Source organism: Cebus imitator, unplaced genomic scaffold, assembly GCF_001604975.1.
Source record: "Cebus imitator isolate Cc_AM_T3 unplaced genomic scaffold, Cebus_imitator-1.0 Scaffold599, whole genome shotgun sequence".
NCBI classification, from domain to species: Eukaryota; Metazoa; Chordata; class Mammalia; order Primates; family Cebidae; genus Cebus; species Cebus imitator.
The window spans coordinates 435051-455995 of record NW_016107914.1 but is presented as its reverse complement, the minus strand read 5'-3'; the positions used below and the strand labels follow the sequence as shown (position 1 = coordinate 455995).

Sequence of the window (20945 nt, the reverse complement as noted above, 5' to 3'; positions counted from 1 at the left end):
AGCCCAAGCCTGGCATCCAGTAGGTGCTTAGTGCCAGGTTATGGAATGCCCAGCCGAGAGGAGGGCGCTGCCTTCTCTCCTGCTCCAGCCCGGTGCCCACGGTCAGCCCTCCGTCATGCCCGCTGGGGCCAGCAGAGGGCAGCAGCACCCTGCCCTGCGCCGCTGGGCAAAGGGGCGGGCGGAGAGAGGCTGGGCTGCCTGGCCAGGCTTGTTGGGATGAGTCGGGCTGGGCACCATTGCATTGTGGGGAGGGAGGCTGGGGCTCCGCAAGACGTGCTCCTGGCACCACCAGCTGCTCCTTGGCCCTCGCCAGTGGCCCACCAGGTAGGCAGGAGCCAGGGCAGGGTCGGGCTCGGAGTGCAGGGGCTACCAGGCCTCAGGGCAAGCCTCAGGGTGTGCTTTGGCAAGAGAGAAGCCAGGGTCTTGCGGCCAACTGGTTGGGGTCAGGCAGGAGCCCTCGGGTGCCAGCCCAGCCTGACGATGGCACTAGGGGCCTGGAAGCATGGTGTCCCCCAAGGGGTAACCCTGGGGTTAGGAGGTAGGGAACTGAGTTTCTTCCCCAAAATGGGAGAGCCAGTGCCAGTCCCGGGCAGGGTGCAGGATGGAGAGGCTGCCCGCCTGGCTCCCCACCCCCAAAGCCTGCTGCCACCATGCCCGGGAGTCTACTGCCGCCATGCTGCAGGGGAGGCAGAGACCCCATCCCCAGCGTACCTACTCCCGTGCCACCGGCCAGCTGCTAGCTGCCCCTCCCTTCCACGCCCTGGGCATGGATGGCGCCTAGGCCAGCAGGATGGTGCTTCAGGGGACCTGTGGACCCTCTGCCTCAGCCTGTCTCAAACAGCCTCCTCCCGTGTCCTGCTCGCTGCCACCATGCTGTACTTGGCACCACTTCACCAGTCCCCAGGGGCAGGGCTGGGCCAGGGGCATGGGGGAAGATCTTTTGGACAATGACAGGCATTGAGGGCCAGGACCGGTACTGCACCCTGGCCCCAAGGCTACCACTGGCACTTGTAGGGGCATGGCAGGGGCTGCACAGCCCACCCTGTGCCCTTCACAGGGACCCAGGGGAGTCAGGGAGGGGCATGCTGAGTGACATAGGGGTGACAGGGCCTAAGGGGGAGGGCTGGCTGGAGGAACCCTGGCCTTTTGTCCCTGGATCCCGGGGGTGGCTCCCTGAGGGCGGGAAGTGGCAAGGAGCCCCCTGTCTAGCATAGCCTGGGTGGGGGTGACAGCTGTAATGAGTGGGGCCCTGGCCTGGCCTCTGGACAGAGGAAACATTGTTGTGGTGGAGGCAGGGCTGCCTTGGCCTGGCCACTATTGACAAAGCTGCCAGCTGTGAGGGAGCCTGGTCGCCAGGCCTTGGGCGCCACCTCCACACCCCTCCTCCCCCAGGCCAGCTCGAATGGGGCTGAGCCTTGACTGTCTCCCTCCCACTCAGGGCAATGCCCCCCACAGCCATCTCGTGCCCATCACCACTGCCCTGGGGCAGCTGAGCTGAGTGGATGTGCCGCGCCTCCCAGGAGACCCCTCTGCTGCTCCATTTCATGGTAAGTGCCTAGGCCCCACATCCCCAAAGATGTTCCTGGGAGGGGCAGGGTCGGGCAGGATGGCTCTGGCCAGGGCCCAGGACACAGGCTGCAGCCTCTCACGAATGCCAGGCACGGCCGCAGATAGCCCGGGGTCCACAGGAGATGCCCGCTCTTCCCGTCTGTGTTCCTGAGATAAGGGCTCTGCCCCGAGTCCCAGCGGCCCCACTCCGGGTCGGCACGTGACCACACGCCCAGCTGCGTGGATCCCTGCTCAACTCAGGGCCTGGGCCTGGAGCTCTGCCCAGTGTAAGCCCCTTCCCAGGGGCTCTGCCCAGGACAGCATCTCTCTGCGGTGGGGCAGCTGGGGCCACAGCAGGGGCTGCTCTCACCTCTCACCCTCAGGGGCTCAGCCATCTCCAGTCTGGCACCCCTTCCCTTCCCCTCCCCTAGCCAGCTCTCCTGGCTCTCCTTCTCCCAGGACACTCCCACACTGAGGCCCCCTGTGCCAGGCCCTGAGAGACCCATGGGGCCCAGCACCCCCGCTGGCTCACCCCAGTGCCCCCCACCCCTGCCCTGACCCCGCTCCTCGCCAACTTGCTCCTTGCCCAGCCCGTGGCTGCCTGGCTCTCCCCCTTGCAGCCCAGAGCAGTGTTTCTCTCCCTGTCCTGTCCCTCGTGCCCCACAGCGGCCTCACTCCTCTCGCCCATCTCTCTTGTCTGTATGGCAGTCACAGGGGTGTGCTGTGACACAGCTTCCGCCAGCCTTCCAGCTCCCGCAGCCTCCCTCCCTCTCCTGCCCTCTCTCCCTCCCTGCCCCCTCTGTGACTCAGAGTCCCTCTGTTACCGCTCTTGTGGCTTTCCAGGACCTGCCCCCCTTCAACAATCTACTTGCATATCAAGTAGGAGATGAAAGAATTCTCTCCTTGTGTGCATGTGCGCGCGTGTCCCGTCCCCGCCTCTTGCTCCAGCTCTTGGACAGTCCTTGTCCCTCCTTCTGGCCACCTCTCTCTGTGCCCCCTCTGTCTCTTCATCCCCGCTCACTCCCCCTCGCCCTCTGTCTCTCTGCCTCCCTCCCTCCCTGGCCTCTCTCCACTGTGCCTTCCACCTTCCTCTGGTCCTGCCAGCCTTGGGCCCCCACTGCCCTGACTCGTGCCCTCTCACAGGCCCCCGTGATGGTTCGCTGGCCTCCCTTCGGCCTCTGCCTCCTCCTGCTGCTGCTGTCCCCACCGCCACTGCCCTTGACAGGGGCCCATCGCTTCTCTGCACCCAACACCACCCTCAACCACTTGGCAATAGCAGCTGGGCGAGGCACGCTCTATGTCGGCGCGGTGAACCGCCTCTTCCAGCTCAGCCCCGAGCTGCAGCTCGAAGCCACAGCTGTCACTGGTCCTGTCATCGACAGCCCCGACTGTGTGCCCTTCCGTGACCCGGCTGAGTGCCCGCAGGCCCAGCTCACCGACAATGCCAACCAGCTACTGCTGGTTAGCAGCCGCACCCAGGAGCTGGTGGCCTGCGGACAGGTGCGGCAGGGCGTGTGTGAGACACGGCGTCTTGGGGACGTGGCTGAGGTGCTGTACCAGGCCGAGGACCCTGGTGACGGGCAGTTTGTGGCTGCCAATACCCCAGGAGTGGCGACGGTGGGGCTGGTGGTGCCCTCGCCCAGCCGGGACCTCCTGCTTGTGGCCAGAGGCCTGGCGGGCAAGCTGTCGGCTGGGGTACCACCCCTGGCCGTCCGCCAGCTGGCGGGACCTCAGCCCTTCTCCAGCGAGGGCCTGGGCCGCCTGGTGGTGGGCGACTTTTCCGACTACAATAACAGCTACGTGGGGGCCTTTGCCGACAACCGCTCTGCCTACTTTGTCTTCCGCCGCCGCGGGGCCCGCGCCCAGGCTGAGTACCGCTCCTACGTGGCCCGCGTCTGCCTGGGGGATGCCAACCTGTACTCCTACGTGGAGGTCCCCCTGGCCTGCCAGGGCCAGGGCCTCATCCAGGCCGCCTTCCTTGCCCCAGGCACCTTGCTAGGGGCATTTGCTGCGGGCCCACGGGGCACCCAGGCAGCACTCTGCGCCTTCCCCATGGTGCAGCTGGGCGCCATCATGGAGCAGGCCCGGAGACTTTGCTACACGGCGGGCGGCCGAGGCCCCAGCGGTGCAGAGGAAGCCACCGTGGAGTATGGCGTCACGTCGCGCTGTGTCACCCTACCCCTTGTGAGTCGTGTGCCCTTCCATCCCCCTCCCTCCGTAGATGGGCCAGCATCTCTCAGCACCAAGCAGGGGTGTCCTCCCGTGCGAACTGCTAGCCAACCTCTCAGCCAGGTCTCCTGCCTGCTCTCCACCCGTTTCCTTCTGCCTTTCTCCTGGGTGCCGCGAGCTTGCCAGGTGCCCTGGCCCTTCGGCCCTGATTGCTGGACCTTGGGGTCCTCCCAGGGGTAGCTGGCTCTCCTCCATCTGGCAGCCTGGGCATCCCCCCGACTGCCTCTCTGACCCTCTTCCGGGGACTGATTTTCTACTTCCTGACATGTAGGACTCTCCCGAGTCATACCCCTGCGGTGACGAACACACCCCCAGCCCCATTGCTGGCCGCCAGCCCCTGGAGGCCCAGCCTCTGCTGCAGCTCACGCAGCCAGTCAGCGCCGTGGCAGCCCTCCAGGCAGACGGGCACATGATCGCCTTCCTGGGGGACACCCAGGGCCAGCTGCACAAGGTGAGGGCCCACCTTGCTGTCCGGCTGGGTGTGCCCCTGGCCATGAGGCTCAGGGAAGCCCCCAGAACCCTCCACCTCTTAGCCCATATCCCACCGGTGGATCACGGGGCTTTGCCACAGTGACTGCTGGCTGGGTGCCACCCCATGCAGCCCTGCCTTCACCAGCTGGTGGGGGGCTCGTGGTGAAGGTGGCTGGGGTGGCTGGGTGGGGCAGGCAGGGCGTGGTGCCCCCTGGTGACCTTCCTGTCTCCCCATAGCTGCCCTCCCACCTGGCAGAACTGTCCCTGGTACGCAGGGTCTCACCCAGGGTGCTGCTGCTGTCCCAGTGTAAGGGTGCTGAGTGGGGGAAGCAATGTGTCCTCCCTCGATGGCCCGGCAGGAAGGGGAGCTAGCTCTTAAAAGGAGCCCCCACTGGGAGGAGCGGATGTCCCCTGAACGGGCAGCCTCTGGCCATCTGGGTAAGCCTTGTCCTTGTCCTCCACTCAGGTGTTCCTCCACGGCTCCCAGGGCCAGGTTTACCACTCCCAGCAAGTGGGACCTCTGGGCTCAGCCATCAGCCCAGACCTGCTGCTGGACACCAGTGGCAGTCACCTCTATGTCCTGACTGCCCACCAGGTGAGGGCCGTCCTGGGGCTGAAGGGGCCAGCACACGTGGCCTGAGTCTCGTGCCCATTGCCTCTGCCCCCCTGCCCCTTCAGGTGGACCAGATACCCGTGGCGGCCTGCCCCCAGTTCCCTGACTGTGCCAGTTGCCTCCAGGCCCAGGACCCGCTGTGCGGCTGGTGTGTCCTCCAGGGCAGGTGAGCACGGAGCCTGTGCCTAGGCAAGGGCCTGCGGGTGGTGTGTGCCAGGAGGCTGCCCCTGGGAGCAGCCCTAGGCATGCCAGGATGCTTGGGGCCACCGCAGAGGTCGCCCATCCAGCCCCATCTCACCGAGCCATGAATCTGATTGGCAGCCCTTCCCCTCCAACACCACCCAGCCTGTGGGCTCTTCATCCCAGCAGCCCCAGCCAGGGACCAGGACCTCCACGCAGCTCCCTTCTGACCCATGCTCCATGCGGCAGCCCCAGGAATCCTTGAAGGCAGCCCCGAGTCACTTTGTGTACCCCAGCCCAGTTGCAGCTGCCTCTCAGTCACAGCTGGAGTCCATGCCTCGGCCATGAGTCCCTGCTTGCTCGGCCCTTCCTCTCTGGGCACCGTCCCCTTCACACCTCCTGCTGGGCCGGCCTCCCCAGCGCCCTACTGCCGCTCATCCTTGGAGCCTAGGACCCCCACGGTGATCCAATGGGCCCCCGCCTGGCAGGTGTACCCGGAAGGGCCAGTGCAGGCGGGCAGGCCAACCGAACCAGTGGCTGTGGAGCTATGAGGACAGCCACTGCCCACACATCCAGAGTCTGCTGCCAGGCCACCACCCCCGCCAGGAGCAGGGTCAGGTGAGGCGCGTACCTCCACTGGACCCCCTGGGCAGCATGAACCCTGCCTGCCTCCAGTCCTCATCTTCCTCTGCTCGGCTGCCGCCCCCAGCCCTGGCCATCCCCTCTGCTCTGGCTCCATTTCCCTGTTTCTCCCCACTACATCCCAGGTCACCTTGTCTGTCCCCCGGCTCCCCACCCTGGCTGCAGATGAATACTTCCATTGTGCGTTCGGGGACTATGACAGCTTGGCTTCTGTGGAAGGGCCCCATGTGGCCTGTGTCACCCCTCCCCAAGAGCAGGTGCCACTTAACCCTCCAGGCACAGGTGAGTGGCCCATGGGGTAGGGGGCTGGGGTGGGAGCTGGAGGGGGCAGGAGCTACCTGACCTGTCCTGCCCCCACTGTCCCCTCCCAGACCATGTCACTCTGCCTCTGGCCCTGATGTTCGAGGATGTGGCTGTGGCTGCCACCAACTTCTCCTTTTATGACTGCGGTGCTGTCCAGGCCTTGGAGGTGGCTGCCCCGTGAGTCCCTGGGCCTGCCTCCTGGGGTAGGGGTGGCGCCCCAGAGGGCACTCAGCTGAGCAGCTGTCTTGCCCCCTCAGGTGTCGCGCTTGCGTGGGCAGCATATGGCGATGTCATTGGTGCCCCCAGAGTAGCCACTGCGTGTATGGAGAGCACTGCCCAGAGGGCGAGAGGACCATCTACAGTGCCCAGGAGGTGGGTGGGCCCAACTTGCGGGCAGAGGCAGAGCCGCCCCTTCTCCGCCCTTCCCAGGGCCGCCCGGCCACAGGCCCCTTGACTTCTGAAGGGCTGAGGGCTCTTGTTTGCCCAGGTGGATGTCCAGGCGCGTGGCCCAGGGGCTTGCCCACAGGTTGAAGGCCTGGCAGGCCCCCACCTGGTGCCTGTGGGCTGGGAGAGCCATTTGGCCCTACTCGTGCGGAACCTTCAGCATTTCCGAGTGAGCTGTCAGGAGGGCAGGGGGCAGGATGGTGGGGGCAGCCAACAGCGTGTCCCGGCTCCTGACAGCGTCCCCCCCCCAGGGCCTGCATGCCTCCTTCCACTGCTGGCTGGAGCTGCCTGGAGAACTTCGGGGGCTGCCAGCTATCCTGGAGGAGACAGCAGGGGACTCGGGCCTCATCCACTGCCAGGCCCATCAGGTGAGCGGCTGCCCTCCAAACCCTCTTGCCGCCCAGCTTCTACAGACCCTCAGGGCTCTGCCATCTTTGTGGAGAGCCTTGGGGCCCACAGCCTCTGTCCCTGGACCCCAGTTTTGGGGGAGAGGCAGGGAATAATCACATTCATTCTGGGGGATGGCCCAGAGAAGACAAGAGTCAGAGGTGCCCTGAGTGGGCAGCCAGCTTGACCCCATGCTCCGCCCACAGTTCCACCCCTCCATGTCCCAGCGGGAGCTCCCAGTGCCCATCTACGTCACCCAGGGCAAGGCCCAGCGGCTGGACAATGCCCGTGCTCTTTATGGTGAGCCCCGGGACAGCCAGACCGGCGGGGCAGGGTGGGTGGTGGACAGGCACTTAGTGCACTGCCTGACCTTCCCTAGTGACCCTGTATGACTGTGCCATGGGCCACCCGGACTGCAGCCACTGCCAAGCGGCCAACGGCAGCCTGGGCTGCCTGTGGTGTGCTGACGGCCAGCCTGCCTGTCGCTACGGGCCCCTGTGCCCACCAGGGGCCGTGGAGCTGCTGTGTCCAGCCCCCAGCATTGATGCAGTAAGCCCCTGCCTCTAGGGTTGAGTGCAAGTCTCCTGTCGGGGCCACATGGCCCAGTGTCCCACTTCTCCTGCCCCCACTGTCCTATCCTCCGTGGTCAAACTAGCCCTGCCTCGGGCCCCCAAACCCCAGCAGCAGGCCTGGCTGGACTGGTTGGCTGGCTGGGCACCTGGAACTGCAGAGTCGGGGGTGGGTGTGGGGGCAGGGGGGTGCAGAGTCAGGCGTGGGTTCGCCATCTGCCATCATTTGGCTGCTGCAGGTTGAGCCCCTGACCGGTCCCCCTGAGGGAGGCTTGGCCCTCACCATCCTGGGCTCCAACCTAGGCCGGACTTTCACTGACGTGCAGCACGCCGTGAGTGTGGCCAGTCGGCCCTGCAGCCCTGAGCCCTCTCTCTACCGCACCTCGGCCCGGTGAGGCACTTGAAGGGTGAGGGTGGGTGGGGAGGCCCTCAGAGACAGCCACCCAGAGAGATGGCAGGCCTGCGGCCACGAAACATGGAGCCCTGGGTCAGGGGTGGGCTGGAGAAGGCTGGCTCAGCAGCAGCTGGTGGGCTGTCCCCTGCGTCCCTGGCCCTGAGCAGCTCCTGGGCCTCGGCTTCCCAGGATTGTGTGTGTGACATCTCCTGCCCCCAACGGCACCACTGGGCCTGTCCGGGTGGCCATTAAGAGCCAGCCACCGGGCATCTCCAGCCAGCACTTCACCTACCAGGTCAGTGGCACAAAGCTGTTGGGACCTGCTGCCCTGGGCACTTGGTGGCACTATTTGCGGGTCGGGAAGCCCAGGACAGGAGCAGTGGGGGCACAGAGGCAACTGCAGGTTGGGGGCTTCAAGCTGTGGTGGGGAAGAGGCTGTGCGAAGGCGGGGAGACCGGCTGTGAGGATGAAAGAGTCCCACCCTACTACCGCTGCGGCAGGGCTGGTTGGGAGGAAGCTGGCCAGTGTGCAGAGGCCTTGGGAAGGAGGGTGTGGTCCACTCTGGCCCCAGGATGTAAAGCCCAGAGATGGCATGCACTTCTGAAGCAGACAGCCTTGGGCATGGCCCAGGGTGCGGAAGGGCCAGGCGGGGCTACTGTGCCTACCCAGCCCGTGCTGTTCCCCAGGACCCTGTCCTGCTGAGCCTGAGTCCTCGCTGGGGCCCCCAGGCAGGGGGCACCCAGCTCACCATCCATGGTCAGCACCTCCAGACAGGCAGCAACACCAGCGCCTTTGTGGGTGGCCAACCCTGTCCCATGTGAGTCCCAGCCTGGCTGCCATCCGGTGCAGATGGGCTCTTCCCCGTCCCCCCAGGTGCATTTGGGCTCTTCCTCCTCACCGTGAGGGCCAGGGGACAGGAGTCCCCAGTGGGTACCCCCACAGGCCTCAGTGTCCCTTCTACATAGTGGGGGTGGTACAGTCAGAGAAGTGGCTGCTGTGGCCAGCCCTGGTGGTCCCTGCCCTTGTCGATGTAGGCAAAGTGGGGCTTCTACTATGGGGGTTGGGCCAGGGCTGGAGTCGGAGATGAGCAACCCTGCCACCTATTCTACAGCCTGGAGCCAGTGTGTCCCGAGGCCATCGTGTGCCGCACCAGGCCCCAGGCTGTCCCAGGAGAAGCAGCAGTCCTTGTGGTCTTTGGCCACGCGCAGCGCACACTGCTCGCCAGCCCCTTCCGCTACACTGCCAACCCCCAGCTCATAGCAGCAGAGCCCAGCGCCAGCTTCCGGGGGTGAGGGTCAGCCCACAGGCCAGCCTGTGCACCGGCAGGAGGGAAGGAGGGCTGAGGGCTGGGGTGTGCTACCCACCGCCCATCCACATCCCGACTGTCATCCGGGTACAGGGGTGGGCGGCTGATCCGAGTCAGGGGCACTGGCCTAGATGCGGCGCAGCGGCCCCTGCTGTCTGTGTGGCTGGAGGCTGACAGCGCGGTGCAGGCTTCCAGGACCCAGCCCCGGGACCCAGAGCCAAGGAGGAGCTGTGGAGCGCCTGCTGCAGACCCCCAGGCTTGTATCCAGCTTGGCGGGTGGCTCCTGCAGGTGAGCCCCTCACCAACAGGTGACAGGGCTGTCCCTAACCATGCCCAGTGGGGAGGGGGAGGGGGCCGCCATGGCCCTGGCAGCGCACAGTGGAGCCCAGCTCACTCCACCTGCGGCCGGCCCTGAATACCCCACAGTGCTCCACCGTCTGCTCTGTCAACTCGTCCAGCCTCCTCCTCTGCTGGAGCCCTGCCGTGCCAGACGGGGCCCACCCGAGGCGGGTCTTCTTCACCCTAGACAATGTGCAAGTGGATTTTGCCAGTGCCAGCGGGGGCCAGGGCTTCCTGTACCAGCCCAACCCCCGCCTGGCACCCCTCAGCCATGAGGGGCCCGCCCGCCCCTACCGCCTCAAGCCGGGCCACATCCTGGACGTGGAGGTGAGGGCCATCTGCAAGCCTGCCCCACCAGGGTACTCAGGCTGCCTCTGTGAGGTCCGGCGGCTCAGGCTCCCATGTGTGTCCCAGGGTGAGGGCCTCAACCTGGGCATCAGCAAGGAGGAGGTACGTGTGTACATCGGCCGCGGTGAGTGCCTGGTGAAGACACTCACGCGCACCCACCTGTACTGTGAGCCGCCCGTGCGTGCCCCACAGCCTGCCAATGGCTCCGCCCTGCCACAGTTCGTGGTGAGTCTTCGTCCTGGGTAGGCAGGTGAAGTGGGCGCCGCCAGCATGCACTCAGGAGCCCCGTCCCCCCCAGGTGCAGATGGGCAACGTGCGGCTGGCCCTGGGCCCTGTACAGTACGAAGCCGAGCCCCCGCTGTCCGCCTTTCCCGTGGAGGCCCAGGCAGGCCTGGGCATGGGCGCTGCTGTGCTGATTGCTGCCGTGCTCCTCCTCACCCTCATGTATAGGTGAGACCCCCCCACCCCCAGCACACCTCCTTCCTCGCCATGGGCAAGGGTGCCCCAGCCGGCAGCCCGCCTGGCCCTGGCCCTGGCCCTGGCTGATGCTGGCCCTGGGCTGCAGGCACAAGAGCAAGCAGGCCCTGCGGGACTACCAGAAGGTGCTGCTGCAGCTGGAGAGCCTGGAGACCGGCGTCGGGGACCAGTGCCGCAAGGAGTTCACAGGTGGGCGCGGAGGCAGGGCGGGGGCACTGGGTGCCCCACGGCCGGAACTCACACCTCCTGGCCTGCAGACCTCATGACAGAGATGACCGACCTCAGCAGCGACCTGGAGGCCAGCGGGATCCCCTTCCTGGACTACCACACCTACGCTGAGCGAGCCTTCTTCCCTGGCCACGGCAGCTACCCACTGCAGCCCCAGCCCGAGGGGCCGGGGGACGATGGCCGCTGCGCCACTGTGCGCCAGGGCCTCACGCAGCTCTGTAACCTGCTCAACAGCAAGCTCTTCCTCCTCACGGTGAGGGTCGCGGGGCACGAGTCCCCGGTGGGCAAGGAAGGTGGGCTGGGGACCTGCTGGTCTGAGACAAAGGCGGGGTAAGAGTGGGACTTCCCAGGACAAGCCTCCACCCACTGCCCAGCTCATCCGCACCCTGGAGGAGCAGCCCAGCTTTACCCAGAGGGACCGCTGCCATGTGGCTTCGCTGCTGTCGCTGGCGCTGCATGGCAAGCTGGAGTACCTGACTGACATCATGAGGACCCTGCTGGGTGACCTGGCGGCCCATTACGTGCACAGGAACCCCAAGCTCATGCTACGCAGGTTGGCCTTGACCTGGACCCAGTGGTAGGAGTGAGGGGTCACCACAGACCTGCCCCCACTGTGCCCTGGGTGGGCTCTGTCCCAGGGTGGGGGGAGCCAGGAAGCCCCAGGAGGTGGGGGAAAGGAAAATGAGACGTCCTGACCAGGGACACGGGCATGAAGGCCTGACCCTGTGACTGGTTCCCCGCAGGACAGAGACCATGGTGGAGAAACTGCTCACCAACTGGCTGTCCATCTGCCTGTACGCCTTCCTGAGGGTGAGGGGCAGAATCCTCCCCTCCCACCATGTGAGGGCTGCTACCTACACCCTATCTGACCAAGGCCCAGCCAGGGGGGCTTTGGAAAGGGGACTTTGAACCCTCTCCCTGGCTAGAGGCAAGGCAGAGGTGAGAAGGGCTGTCATCGGTCCCTTCTCGCTTGGCTGATGCCAGGTCATCTTGGCGGTGCAGGAGGTGGCCGGTGAGCCACTGTACATGCTCTTCCGGGCCATCCAGTACCAGGTGGACAAGGGCCCTGTGGACGCTGTGACAGGCAAGGCCAAACGGACCCTGAATGATAGCCGCCTGCTGCGGGAGGATGTGGAGTTCCAGCCCTTGACGCTGATGGTGCTGGTGGGGCCCGGGGCTGGCGGGGCTGCAGGCAGCGGCGACGTGCAGCGTGTGCCCGCTCGGGTGCTCGACACCGACACCATCACCCAGGTCAAGGAGAAGGTGTTGGACCAACTCTACAAGGGCACCCCCTTCTCCCAGAGGCCCTCAGTGCATGCCCTAGACCTTGGTGAGAGAGCCAGCCCTGCCCACCCATCCCAGGGACCCTTCCCCACCCCTTGGCACCTGGAGAGCCTCAGCTGTGCCCTACTCTGAGCATGGGGCAAGGAGAGCAGGCTGTGGACTATCCACTTCCCTGACTCCCTCCAGAGTGGCGCTCAGGCCTGGCTGGTCACCTGACCCTGTCGGATGAAGACTTGACCTCTGTGACCCACAACCACTGGAAGAGACTCAACACCTTGCAGCACTACAAGGTGTGAAGGGGTCAAGGCCAGGCAGGGCGGGAGCAGTGTGGGCGCCTGGCTGGGGTCAGCACCGCCTCCGCTCCCATCTCCGCCAGGTCCCAGATGGAGCAACAGTGGGGCTCGTCCCTCAGCTGCACAGTGGCAGTGCCGTCTCCCAGAGCCTGGCCCAGAGCTGCCCCTTGGGAGAAAGTGAGTCCCCTCGGGGTCGGCCCTGAGCTAGACACTGGCTGCAGCCACTGGAGTCCAGTTTGGGCAGGCAGAATTCCTGGCCACGCATCTGCCTCGGCTGCATCCCCTGCCCCACCCTGCCCAAGGCTGGGCCAATGGCCTGGAGCCTCCCCCGAGCTCCTCTGCCCAACTCCTTCCTTTCTTCCAGTCCCCACCCTCCCCACCTTGTAGGGGGAATGCACTGGGCAGTCCAGGCCAGGGGCAGGGAGCAGAGCCCTGAGGCCAGGCTCCTGTGTCCCCAGACATCCCCATACTGGAGGATGGCGAGGAGGGCGGGGTGCACCTCTGGCACCTGGTGAAAGCCACCGAGGAGCCAGAAGAGGCCAAGGTACGGCGTAGCAGCCTGCGGGAGCGGGAGCCGGCTCGGGCCAAGGCTATTCCGGAAATCTACCTCACCCGTCTGCTGTCCATGAAGGTCAGTGCAGCCTGCACAGCCAGGCCCGAGGGGAGGCTCAGCCAGGGACCCCGCTAAGCCAGGGGGCGGGGGTCATGATCCTGGAGGGGCAGGGGTAGCCTCAGCCATGAACGGTCCCCACATCCTGTCCTCCGCACGGCCCCCGTCCCCTGTCTCACAGGGCACGCTGCAGAAGTTTGTGGACGACACCTTCCAGGCCATCCTCAGTGTGAACCGGCCCATCCCCATCGCTGTGAAATACCTGTTTGACCTCCTGGATGAGCTAGCAGAGAAGCACGGCATTGAGGATCCAGGGACCCTTCACATCTGGAAGACTAACAGGTGCCTTTCCTGCTGCCCCGCCCCTGCTGTGCACAGGATCCACTGAGTCCTGGAGGGACCAGGACGCTCCCAGGGTGGATTCGCCCACCCTGGGTTTCTGGAACTTAGAGGAAGATCTAGGGCCCAGGTCACCTGGGCCAGGGCCTCATGCCCAGGCCCACCCTACCCCCCCAGTCTTCTGCTGCGGTTCTGGGTGAATGCCCTGAAGAACCCACAACTCATTTTCGATGTGCGGGTATCGGACAATGTGGACGCCATCCTTGCTGTCATCGCCCAGACCTTCATTGACTCCTGTACCACCTCGGAGCATAAAGTAGGCCGGGTGAGAGCAGCGCCAGCAGCAGCAGCTGGCAGGGGCTGGAGGAGGAAAGGCTTATGGGGGAAGCCTAGAGGGCTCTGCACAGAGCCCTGGGTGGGCGGTGGCAGCATGATGGGGGCTCCTTCACCTCCTAGCTCATGCCTTGCGCCTCCCCTCCCTCCGGAGCAGGATTCCCCAGTGAACAAACTGCTCTACGCCCGGGAGATCCCGCGCTACAAGCAGATGGTGGAGAGGTGGGTGTCAGAGGCAGCGGGGCTGCAGGGACAGGGACCGCCCCACCCCTAACTAAGTCTGCTCCTCCAGATACTATGCGGACATTCACCAGAGCTCTCCGGCGAGCTACCAGGAGATGAACTCAGCTCTGGCTGAGCTCTCCGGGGTGAGGCATGGCCCAGGGGGTGTACCTGTCCACATGTGGGTGGAAAGACTAACAGAGCGGGGGGCAGGGTGTGGAGGCTTAGGGCTGGAAGACCAGGCTGGGACCTCACTGCCTCCCTCTACATGGTGCCCCCAGAACTACACTTCTGCTCCACACTGTCTGGAGGCTCTGCAAGAGCTCTACAGTCACATCCACAGGTACTATGACCAGGTGAGCCACGGCACGCTGGAGGGGAAGTGCGGTGGACAGGGATGCCTGTGGACCCTCTGAGGGGAGCAGGGGTGCCAGTCTATGCTGGCGGGGCCCAGGCTGGGGAAGGGACTCAGGCTTTCATTCAGATTCCTCAGGGAGACACCAGGTAGCCCCCACTGGACCCCCAGGCTCCCGTGGAGATGGAAGCAGGGTGGGCAGCCCTGGGCCAGCAGGCAGAAGGGCAGGCCCAGATGGGAACCCTCCTCTGCCTGGGCAGATTATCAGCGCCCTGGAGGAGGACCCTGTGGGCCAGAAGTTGCAGCTGGCCTGCCGCCTGCAGCAGGTCGCTGCCCTAGTGGAGAACAAAGTGACTGACCTGTGAGCTCAGCTCAGACAGCAGCAAGCCGGATCCGCCACCACCGCAATGCCTTACAACCCCAGAACCGAGCCAGCCACCGAGGGGAGCCAGCAGAACCAGCGGGCACAGGGTACACAGCCAGGCACCGTGCCCAGCAGTGGGTTCCCTGCCTGCCACCTCCCCTGCCAGCCAGCCCACCTGCCTTCCCCTATCTGGGCTTGTTTCTAATTTATAAGGATCCTCCTCCTTCCCCCTCTCCCCACTGTATTTATTTGCCTGCTGGAAAATTACATCTGGAAATAAAATAGAAATGTCTTTTTATTTTATTTTGAGATGGAGTCTCGCTGTCTCTCCCAGGCTGGAGTGCAGTGGCGTGATCTCGGCTCACTGCAACCTCTGTTTCCCGGGTTCAAGCAATTCTCATGCCTTGGCCTCCCAAGTAGCTGGGATTACAGGCACCTGCCACCACACCCGACTAATTTTTGTATTTTTAGTAAAGATGGAGTTTTGCCATGTTGGCCAGGCTGGTCTCAAACTCCTGACCTCAGGTGATCTGCCCACCTCGGCCTCCCAAAGTGCTGGGATTATAGGCGTGAGCCACCAAGCCAGAAATGTCTTTTTAGAAAGGGCACAATGCCCAGCCCCTGCTTTTCCCTGTCCAAGTTGACTCAGTGCTCTCCTGATCTGGGAGCCCCTCAGCCCCATGGCTATGACCTGCTGCCCACAGACAGAGAGAGGCCATCAGGTACCCGGGCTTCACTCTCCCCTCGACCTCCCTGGCCCCACAGGAAGGCAGCCCCTCCACCAATGCCTGTCCCACCCCTACCAGTTCAGGAACACTGCACCAATATCTTGGGACAAGCCCCCTCCCTGCCGAGTGCCATCCCTTTCATTGGGACTCCTCCAGCAGGCCCTAGCTGACCCCACAGCCCCACTCTCACACCTGTGTTCCCTTGTCCTTGAAGCAGCCAGAGTGATCCTCTGCTGAGCAGCTCAATGACCATCTCCCGCTACGCTGCCCAAGCTCCACATTGAACTCACAGACTCCAGTCCTCTATCCCTTGCCCCTGAACCATTCAGCCACTGTGACCAGCACGAGGAGAGCTGGAATGCGTCTGGCTGCAAGCCTTGCCCCGCTGTGCCCTGTGCTGTCCTGGATGCTTCTGGGGACCCAATTTCTCCTGTTCTCTCAGGATGCAGCCTCCAGGTCACAGGCCCCTCAATCACCACCACACTCATGGGAAAGTGGTTATGGGTTTGCTTGTCCCCAGCAGCGAGTGGCTTCTTGCTGTCTCCCCCATGTCCAGCTATGGAGAAGCCCACGGCAGGCACTTGGCAAATGGTGGGGAGGGAAAGCAAGCACTGGGAGCCAGAATGCCAGGCAGGGCCGCAGGAACAGGTTCTGGACTGGCAAGCTCCCAGGCCTCACCTCAGCACGCCTGGTGCCTTTGGTAGTGGAAATGAGGGGTACCCAGTAATGCCACATTCAGAGAGCATGGGGCTCTCACCTGTCCTAGAGGCTGATGAAATGCAGTAGAAGCAGGAAGCAGCTGGGAGCAGCCAGGGATGGAGTTCCAATGGGAATGAGAGGGGCACCTCCAGGAGGACGCCCACAGGGGCATGGGTGGTGGGGGCTTGGCCTAAGGACCAGGTCGCCAAGTGGAGCATGTCCCTGAGGTAGGCACTGGAGCACAGGAGCTTGGCCTGGGGTAAGGGTTACTTCACCCCTGTATGGACCTCCCACTCAGCTCAGGTGCAGGCACTCACCCAGTTGCCCTTGGTCCCCCAGCAATAGCCCCCTCTGCCTCCAGAGTGGGCCTGGAGCAGGAAGGGGTCTTGGCCTGGGGGATGGGCTCTCTGGGCCACTGTCACGCCGCCCCCTCCTCGTGCTGCATACCTTGCCCACAGCCGAGCAGCTGGGAGGCTATTTATAAAGGCGGGTGAGATCAGCGGCTGGCCGAGGCTATAAATTCGAAGGCCGCAGCCGGGCCCCACAGGAGCAGCCACCCGGGGCACCGGAGCTGCTGGCTGCGCGGCCGGGATGAGCGCCAGCACGGGCGGTGGTGGGGACAGTGGTGGCAGCAGCAGCAGCAGGTAGGGCTCGGCCCGGGCACCCAGGGCCCCTGACGTCTCTGACACTCACTGCCCACCCACCCCACCCACAGCTCACAGGCCTCCTGCGGGCCCGAGTCCTCGGGCTCTGAACCAGCCCTGGCCACACCGGCGCCTCAGATGCTGCAGGGGCTTCTGGGCTCCGATGACGAGGAACAGGAAGACCCCAAGGACTACTGCAAGGGTGAGGCTCGGCCTTGGACACAAAGCGGCCTGATGGCCACTGCAGGGACCCAGGGCAGCCCGGGCCCACACAGGCCAGATGGCTAGTGGAGCCAAGCTGTTAGAGGACCCAGTGGAGTGACCCAGGGGAGGACCCCCACCGCACTGATCTATCGCCTCCCCTTGGCAGGCGGCTACTACCCTGTGAAGATCGGGGACCTGTTCAATGGGCGGTACCACGTGGTGCGCAAACTGGGCTGGGGCCACTTCTCTACCGTCTGGCTCTGCTGGGACATCCAGTGAGTGCCTCCTTTGCCTCCCGGGCCCAGCTGGCTGGGATCCTGTCCCTGGGCTTGGTGGGGGCCACCCTGATCCCCGCCGTGGCTCCTGCCAGGGCCACAGCCTACAAGGGTCTCGGTATTGCAGGCGCAAGCGCTTTGTGGCCCTGAAAGTGGTGAAGAGTGCAGGGCATTACACGGAGACAGCTGTGGATGAGATCAAGCTCCTGAAATGTGTGAGGCGCCTCCCCTGCCCACTCCCAGCTCCTGGGGCCTGGCAATGTGGGTGCAGGGCCTGCCGGGGCTCTGCGGAGCAGGGCGGGGCTCCCTGAGGGGCAGCCTCCAGCTGGCTGGGCCAGAAGGGGAGGATCTGGAGGAATGGGTAAGGGGCAGGAGGGGCTGGTGGCCCTTCTCCCAGCACGGTGCAGATGGAGCAGGAGTGGGGGCTAGAGCTGCTTCAGGGTACACTGAAGGGAGCTGCTGGAGAGGGGCAGGTTGGAACCATCGGTGGCCCCTTGGCTTTTACTCCAGGTCCGGGACAGTGACCCCAGTGACCCCAAGAGAGAGACCATTGTCCAGCTCATTGATGACTTCAGGATCTCAGGAGTCAATGGAGTCCGTATCCTTTGCAGGAAGAGCAAAGCATGTGGCAGCCAAAGGCCGGTGAACCAGGGTCCTCACTGCCAGAGCCTCAGTCTGCAGATCTGCACAATGGGCCTGCAGCCCTCCCAGTACCTCGAGTCTCTGATGTGACCCTGCCCCTTTGGGTAATGGGGGATGCCAAGAGGCCCTATGGCATGACTGGCGTGGGACTGGGCTGGCCCGAGAGGCCTCTGTGCCTGCTCTGCTAGGATGACCACAAAATGCATTATCCCAACTGGCATACCTGTTGAGAGTGACAGGGACACTATCAATCACACCAACGTAATGGTGACCAGGACTGCCCAGGGCACATCCTGCCTCCCCACGTCTGTATGGCCCAAGCCCACTGGCCACCCTTCACTCCCGGCCCAGATGTGTGCATGGTGCTGGAGGTGCTGGGCCACCAGCTCCTCAAATGGATCATCAAGTCCAACTACCAGGGCCTGCCTGTGCCCTGCGTGAAGAGCATCGTGAGGCAGGTGAGTGCTGCCCACTGGGCTGCCCAGCCCAGCCTGGGCAGGAGCTGCTGGAGGTCAGGTGCGGCTCTCTGCAGGTGCTGCGCGGCCTGGACTACCTCCACACCAAGTGCAAGATCATCCACACGGACATCAAGCCTGAGAACATTCTGCTGTGTGTGGGGGACGCCTACGTCAGGCGCCTGGCAGCCGAGGCTACCGAGTGGCAGCAGGCAGGGGCGCCAGCCCCCTCCCGCTCCATAGGTACCAAGGGGCCACATGGGGTGGGGTCAGGGCCTCTGGGCCTGAGCCCCTGCCTGAGTCTCCAATCCTCCTGTCCCCCTGCTCCCCACCTGCACTCCCAGTCAGCACTGCTCCCCAGGAGGTCTTGGTAAGTTGGGGGGGGCCCTTTCTCCCTTGCATCCTCTCCCATCTGAGGAAACCAGAGGCCATCTCAGAGCTCACTCCTGGGCCACACTGGCTCCACTCCCCCACCTTCCCACACTCCCACAGTGGCACTCCCAAAAGGCTGGGTGGCTGGGCTGAGGGTGATTCCTGGGGTGGGTCACATGCCCCAAACTGCTCTTGGTGAAAGGATGCTATCATCCTTGAATGGCCACTTCTGGCTGCCTTAGCTGGGGCTGGGAGGGGACAGAGAGCACCCTGAGGCGGGCTGGCCAGGTCCTCCCACTCCTAATGGAGCTGTGGGGAGCTGGGCCACAGGTGGGGAGGCAGGGACAGTAGTGAGGAGGTGGTGCCAAGGGGCACTGGCGCCGCATTCTGGCATCCATGGGAGCCCTGGGGCCCGGAGGCCTCTTCCCTGGTGGCCGTGCAGGGAAACCTCCACTTCACGCTGACTGGGGTGGGCGACAGGAACCCTGGGGTGACCGTGGCTCTGATAGCAGACAGGTAAGCTGTCCAAAAACAAGAGGAAGAAGATGAGGCGCAAACGAAAACAGCAGAAGCGGCTGCTGGAGGAGCGGCTGCGGGACCTGCAGAGGCTGGAGGCCATGGAGGCCGCGGCCCAGGCCGAGGGTGAGGGGCCACAGCGGGTGCCGGGCTGCGGAGCGCAGCGCAGCGCAGGGAATCCGCTCACCCTCCACCTCCATCCCGTCTCCCCAGACTCCGGCTTGAGACTAGAGGGGGGCAGCGGCTCCACCTCCTCTTCAGGTTACCACCCTGGGGGCGCCAGGGCAGGCCCCTCCCCAGCCTCCTCCTCCCCCGCCCCAGGGGGCGGCCGCAGCCTCAGCCCCGGCTCACAGACCTCAGGCTTTTCCGGCTCCCTTTTCTCTCCTGCCTCCTGCTCCATCCTCTCCGGCTCATCCAATCAGCGCGAGACCAGGGGCCTCCTGTCACCCAGCAGTAAGTTGGGTGGCAGGTGGTGGGCAGGCAGGGCTGGCAGGAGTGAAAGCGGCTCAGTCTCCCTGCTCTTCCTTCCCCAGCACCATTTGGTGCCTCAAACCTCCTGGTGAATCCCCTGGAGCCCCAAAATGCAGATAAAATCAAGATCAAGATCGCAGACCTGGGCAACGCCTGCTGGGTGGTATGAACCTGCTGGGTGGTACGGGCAAGCCTGGGAGAACAGAGTGGGGGACCCTGGTCCAAGGGTGGAGGTACAGGCCCACTCTTGGGGAGCCCCGCCCCGGCCTGCAGTGCACGTGAAACCATCAGCTGGTTCGGTATCAGTCCTGCCCAGTCAGTAGCACTGGGCCGTGGCCAAGGGCAGAGGCCACTAGGAATGGGTCAGCCTCTGCCTCAGATCACCTGGTCTGTCTCTCTTGGGAGATCTGGGGACCCTGAGGCTCAGAGCAAGCGCCACCGAGCTCCTTGGGTGCGTGGATCAGGTGGGGTAGGGTCTGTGGGGGCAGCCAGCCTTGCCCCAGCCCCAGGGCTCCCATTGCCTCCAGCACAAGCACTTCACAGAGGACATCCAGACTCGGCAGTATCGGGCCGTCGAGGTTCTGATAGGTGCCGAGTACGGCCCCCCGGCAGACATCTGGAGCACGGCCTGCATGGTATGCCCGCCTGGACTGCCCTGTGCCCAGGGCCACCAGCCCACCGGCCAGTAGCCTCACCTCCTCCCCCTTCCAGGCCTTCGAGCTGGCGACTGGAGACTACCTGTTCGAGCCGCATTCTGGAGAAGACTACAGTCGTGATGAGGGTAGGGGATGTGGGCCCTGAGCTCCGTCTCCCGGCTTCCTGCCCGCCCCCAACCTCCTCTTTCTGCTCACAGACCACATCGCTCACATCGTGGAGCTTCTGGGGGACATCCCCCCGGCCTTCGCCCTCTCGGGCCGCTATTCCCGGGAGTTCTTTAACCGGAGAGGTGAGGGTCCGGGCAGGCTCAGGCTATGTATCTGCAGAGAGGGTGGGACGGGGACCTTGGGCTCTGCAACAGCAGGAACACTGCGTCCCAGGAGCCAGGGCCTAAGCTGCAGGCAGGCGGCGGGACAGAGATGGAGCCTGATGCCTGCGGCCTGCCTGCAGGAGAGCTGCGGCACATCCACAATCTCAAGCACTGGGGCCTGTACGAGGTGCTGATGGAGAAGTACGAGTGGCCCCTGGAGCAGGCCACACAGTTCAGCGCCTTCCTGCTGCCCATGATGGAGTACATCCCAGAAAAGCGGGCCAGCGCCGCCGACTGCCTCCAGCACCCCTGGCTCAACCCCTAGGCCAGCCAAGGCTCCGCCTCCAGCTCTCCAAGCCTAGAGGGAAGGTGGGACAGCTCCCGCACCCTGCTGGGCACCAGCTCCCCTCAACTGCAGGGCAGACGGACGCTGGAGCCAGGCCTAGTGCTCCAGCGTGTTCTGCCTGAGACCCCCAGGAGGGCCTTGGAGGTGTGCGTGTTCCTTTCTTAATAAAGTGTGGACTGAACACCGGTGCCTGGAGTGAGGGAGGCCCATGCCAAGTCTGGGGAGAAGCTGCTTTATTCTGCGCTCTGCCTACCAGGCTGGCTGGGGTGCTGGAGTGAGAAGGGGGATCTGAGGAGCAAACCAAGAAGGTTCCAGGGCAAGCCTAGGCCTCCACAGCCTGGCTGTTGA

At 64.6% G+C, this 20945-nt stretch overlaps 2 protein-coding genes across 5 annotated transcripts; both read left to right on the top strand.

Moving 5' to 3' along the window:
• The first annotated feature begins 215 nt into the window (after positions 1-215).
• Positions 216-14581, top strand: PLXNB3 (plexin B3). 4 transcript variants are annotated; one of them, XM_017516687.1, is made up of 36 exons: positions 216-324; positions 1439-1547; positions 2692-3732; positions 4049-4228; positions 4715-4843; positions 4927-5027; positions 5530-5659; positions 5809-5965; positions 6055-6163; positions 6244-6358; positions 6474-6599; positions 6682-6798; positions 7024-7117; positions 7197-7366; positions 7626-7777; positions 7970-8075; positions 8467-8597; positions 8892-9068; positions 9180-9375; positions 9513-9752; positions 9840-9998; positions 10072-10223; positions 10339-10439; positions 10508-10731; positions 10853-11031; positions 11222-11288; positions 11481-11808; positions 11949-12052; positions 12139-12232; positions 12514-12686; positions 12847-13007; positions 13182-13329; positions 13495-13559; positions 13630-13705; positions 13841-13915; positions 14175-14581. In XM_017516687.1, the coding sequence occupies exons 2-36, from the start codon at positions 1503-1505 to the stop codon at positions 14277-14279; spliced, it is 5727 nt and encodes a 1908-aa protein (XP_017372176.1). In that variant the 5' UTR covers positions 216-324; positions 1439-1502; the 3' UTR covers positions 14280-14581. The 4 variants fall into 4 exon arrangements, 3 of the variants coding, with proteins under 3 accessions (XP_017372176.1, XP_037590211.1, XP_037590212.1); XM_037734283.1 differs by having other exon boundaries at positions 9513-9998; XM_037734284.1 differs by lacking the exon at positions 6474-6599 and having other exon boundaries at positions 9513-9998.
• Positions 14582-16215: 1634 nt separating this feature from the next.
• On the top strand, positions 16216-20782 carry SRPK3 (SRSF protein kinase 3). Its single transcript, XM_017516714.2, has 15 exons — positions 16216-16349; positions 16421-16551; positions 16720-16828; positions 16956-17043; positions 17339-17426; positions 17822-17928; positions 18003-18168; positions 18270-18295; positions 18810-18939; positions 19027-19266; positions 19347-19447; positions 19812-19919; positions 19996-20065; positions 20138-20230; positions 20392-20782. Exons 1-15 carry the CDS (start codon positions 16297-16299, stop codon positions 20574-20576), a joined length of 1695 nt encoding a protein of 564 aa, XP_017372203.1. The 5' UTR covers positions 16216-16296; the 3' UTR covers positions 20577-20782.
• Positions 20783-20945: the final 163 nt, after the last annotated feature.

What these genes read in the sequence shown, in the direction of transcription:
- PLXNB3 (XM_037734283.1), top strand. Translation starts at nt 1,503, where the DNA reads ATGTGCCGCGCCTCCCAGGAGACCCCTCTGCTGCTCCATTTCATG. An exon ending in CTCTACCGCACCTCGGCCCG is followed by an intron (nt 7,778 to 7,969) that starts GTGAGGCACTTG and finishes TCGGCTTCCCAG; the next exon opens with GATTGTGTGTGTGACATCTC. An exon ending in CGGAGCATAAAGTAGGCCGG is followed by an intron (nt 13,330 to 13,494) that starts GTGAGAGCAGCG and finishes CCTCCGGAGCAG; the next exon opens with GATTCCCCAGTGAACAAACT.
- SRPK3 (XM_017516714.2), top strand. Translation starts at nt 16,297, where the DNA reads ATGAGCGCCAGCACGGGCGGTGGTGGGGACAGTGGTGGCAGCAGCAGC. An exon ending in CCCCAAGGACTACTGCAAGG is followed by an intron (nt 16,552 to 16,719) that starts GTGAGGCTCGGC and finishes TCCCCTTGGCAG; the next exon opens with GCGGCTACTACCCTGTGAAG. An exon ending in GGGCCTCCTGTCACCCAGCA is followed by an intron (nt 19,267 to 19,346) that starts GTAAGTTGGGTG and finishes TTCCTTCCCCAG; the next exon opens with CACCATTTGGTGCCTCAAAC.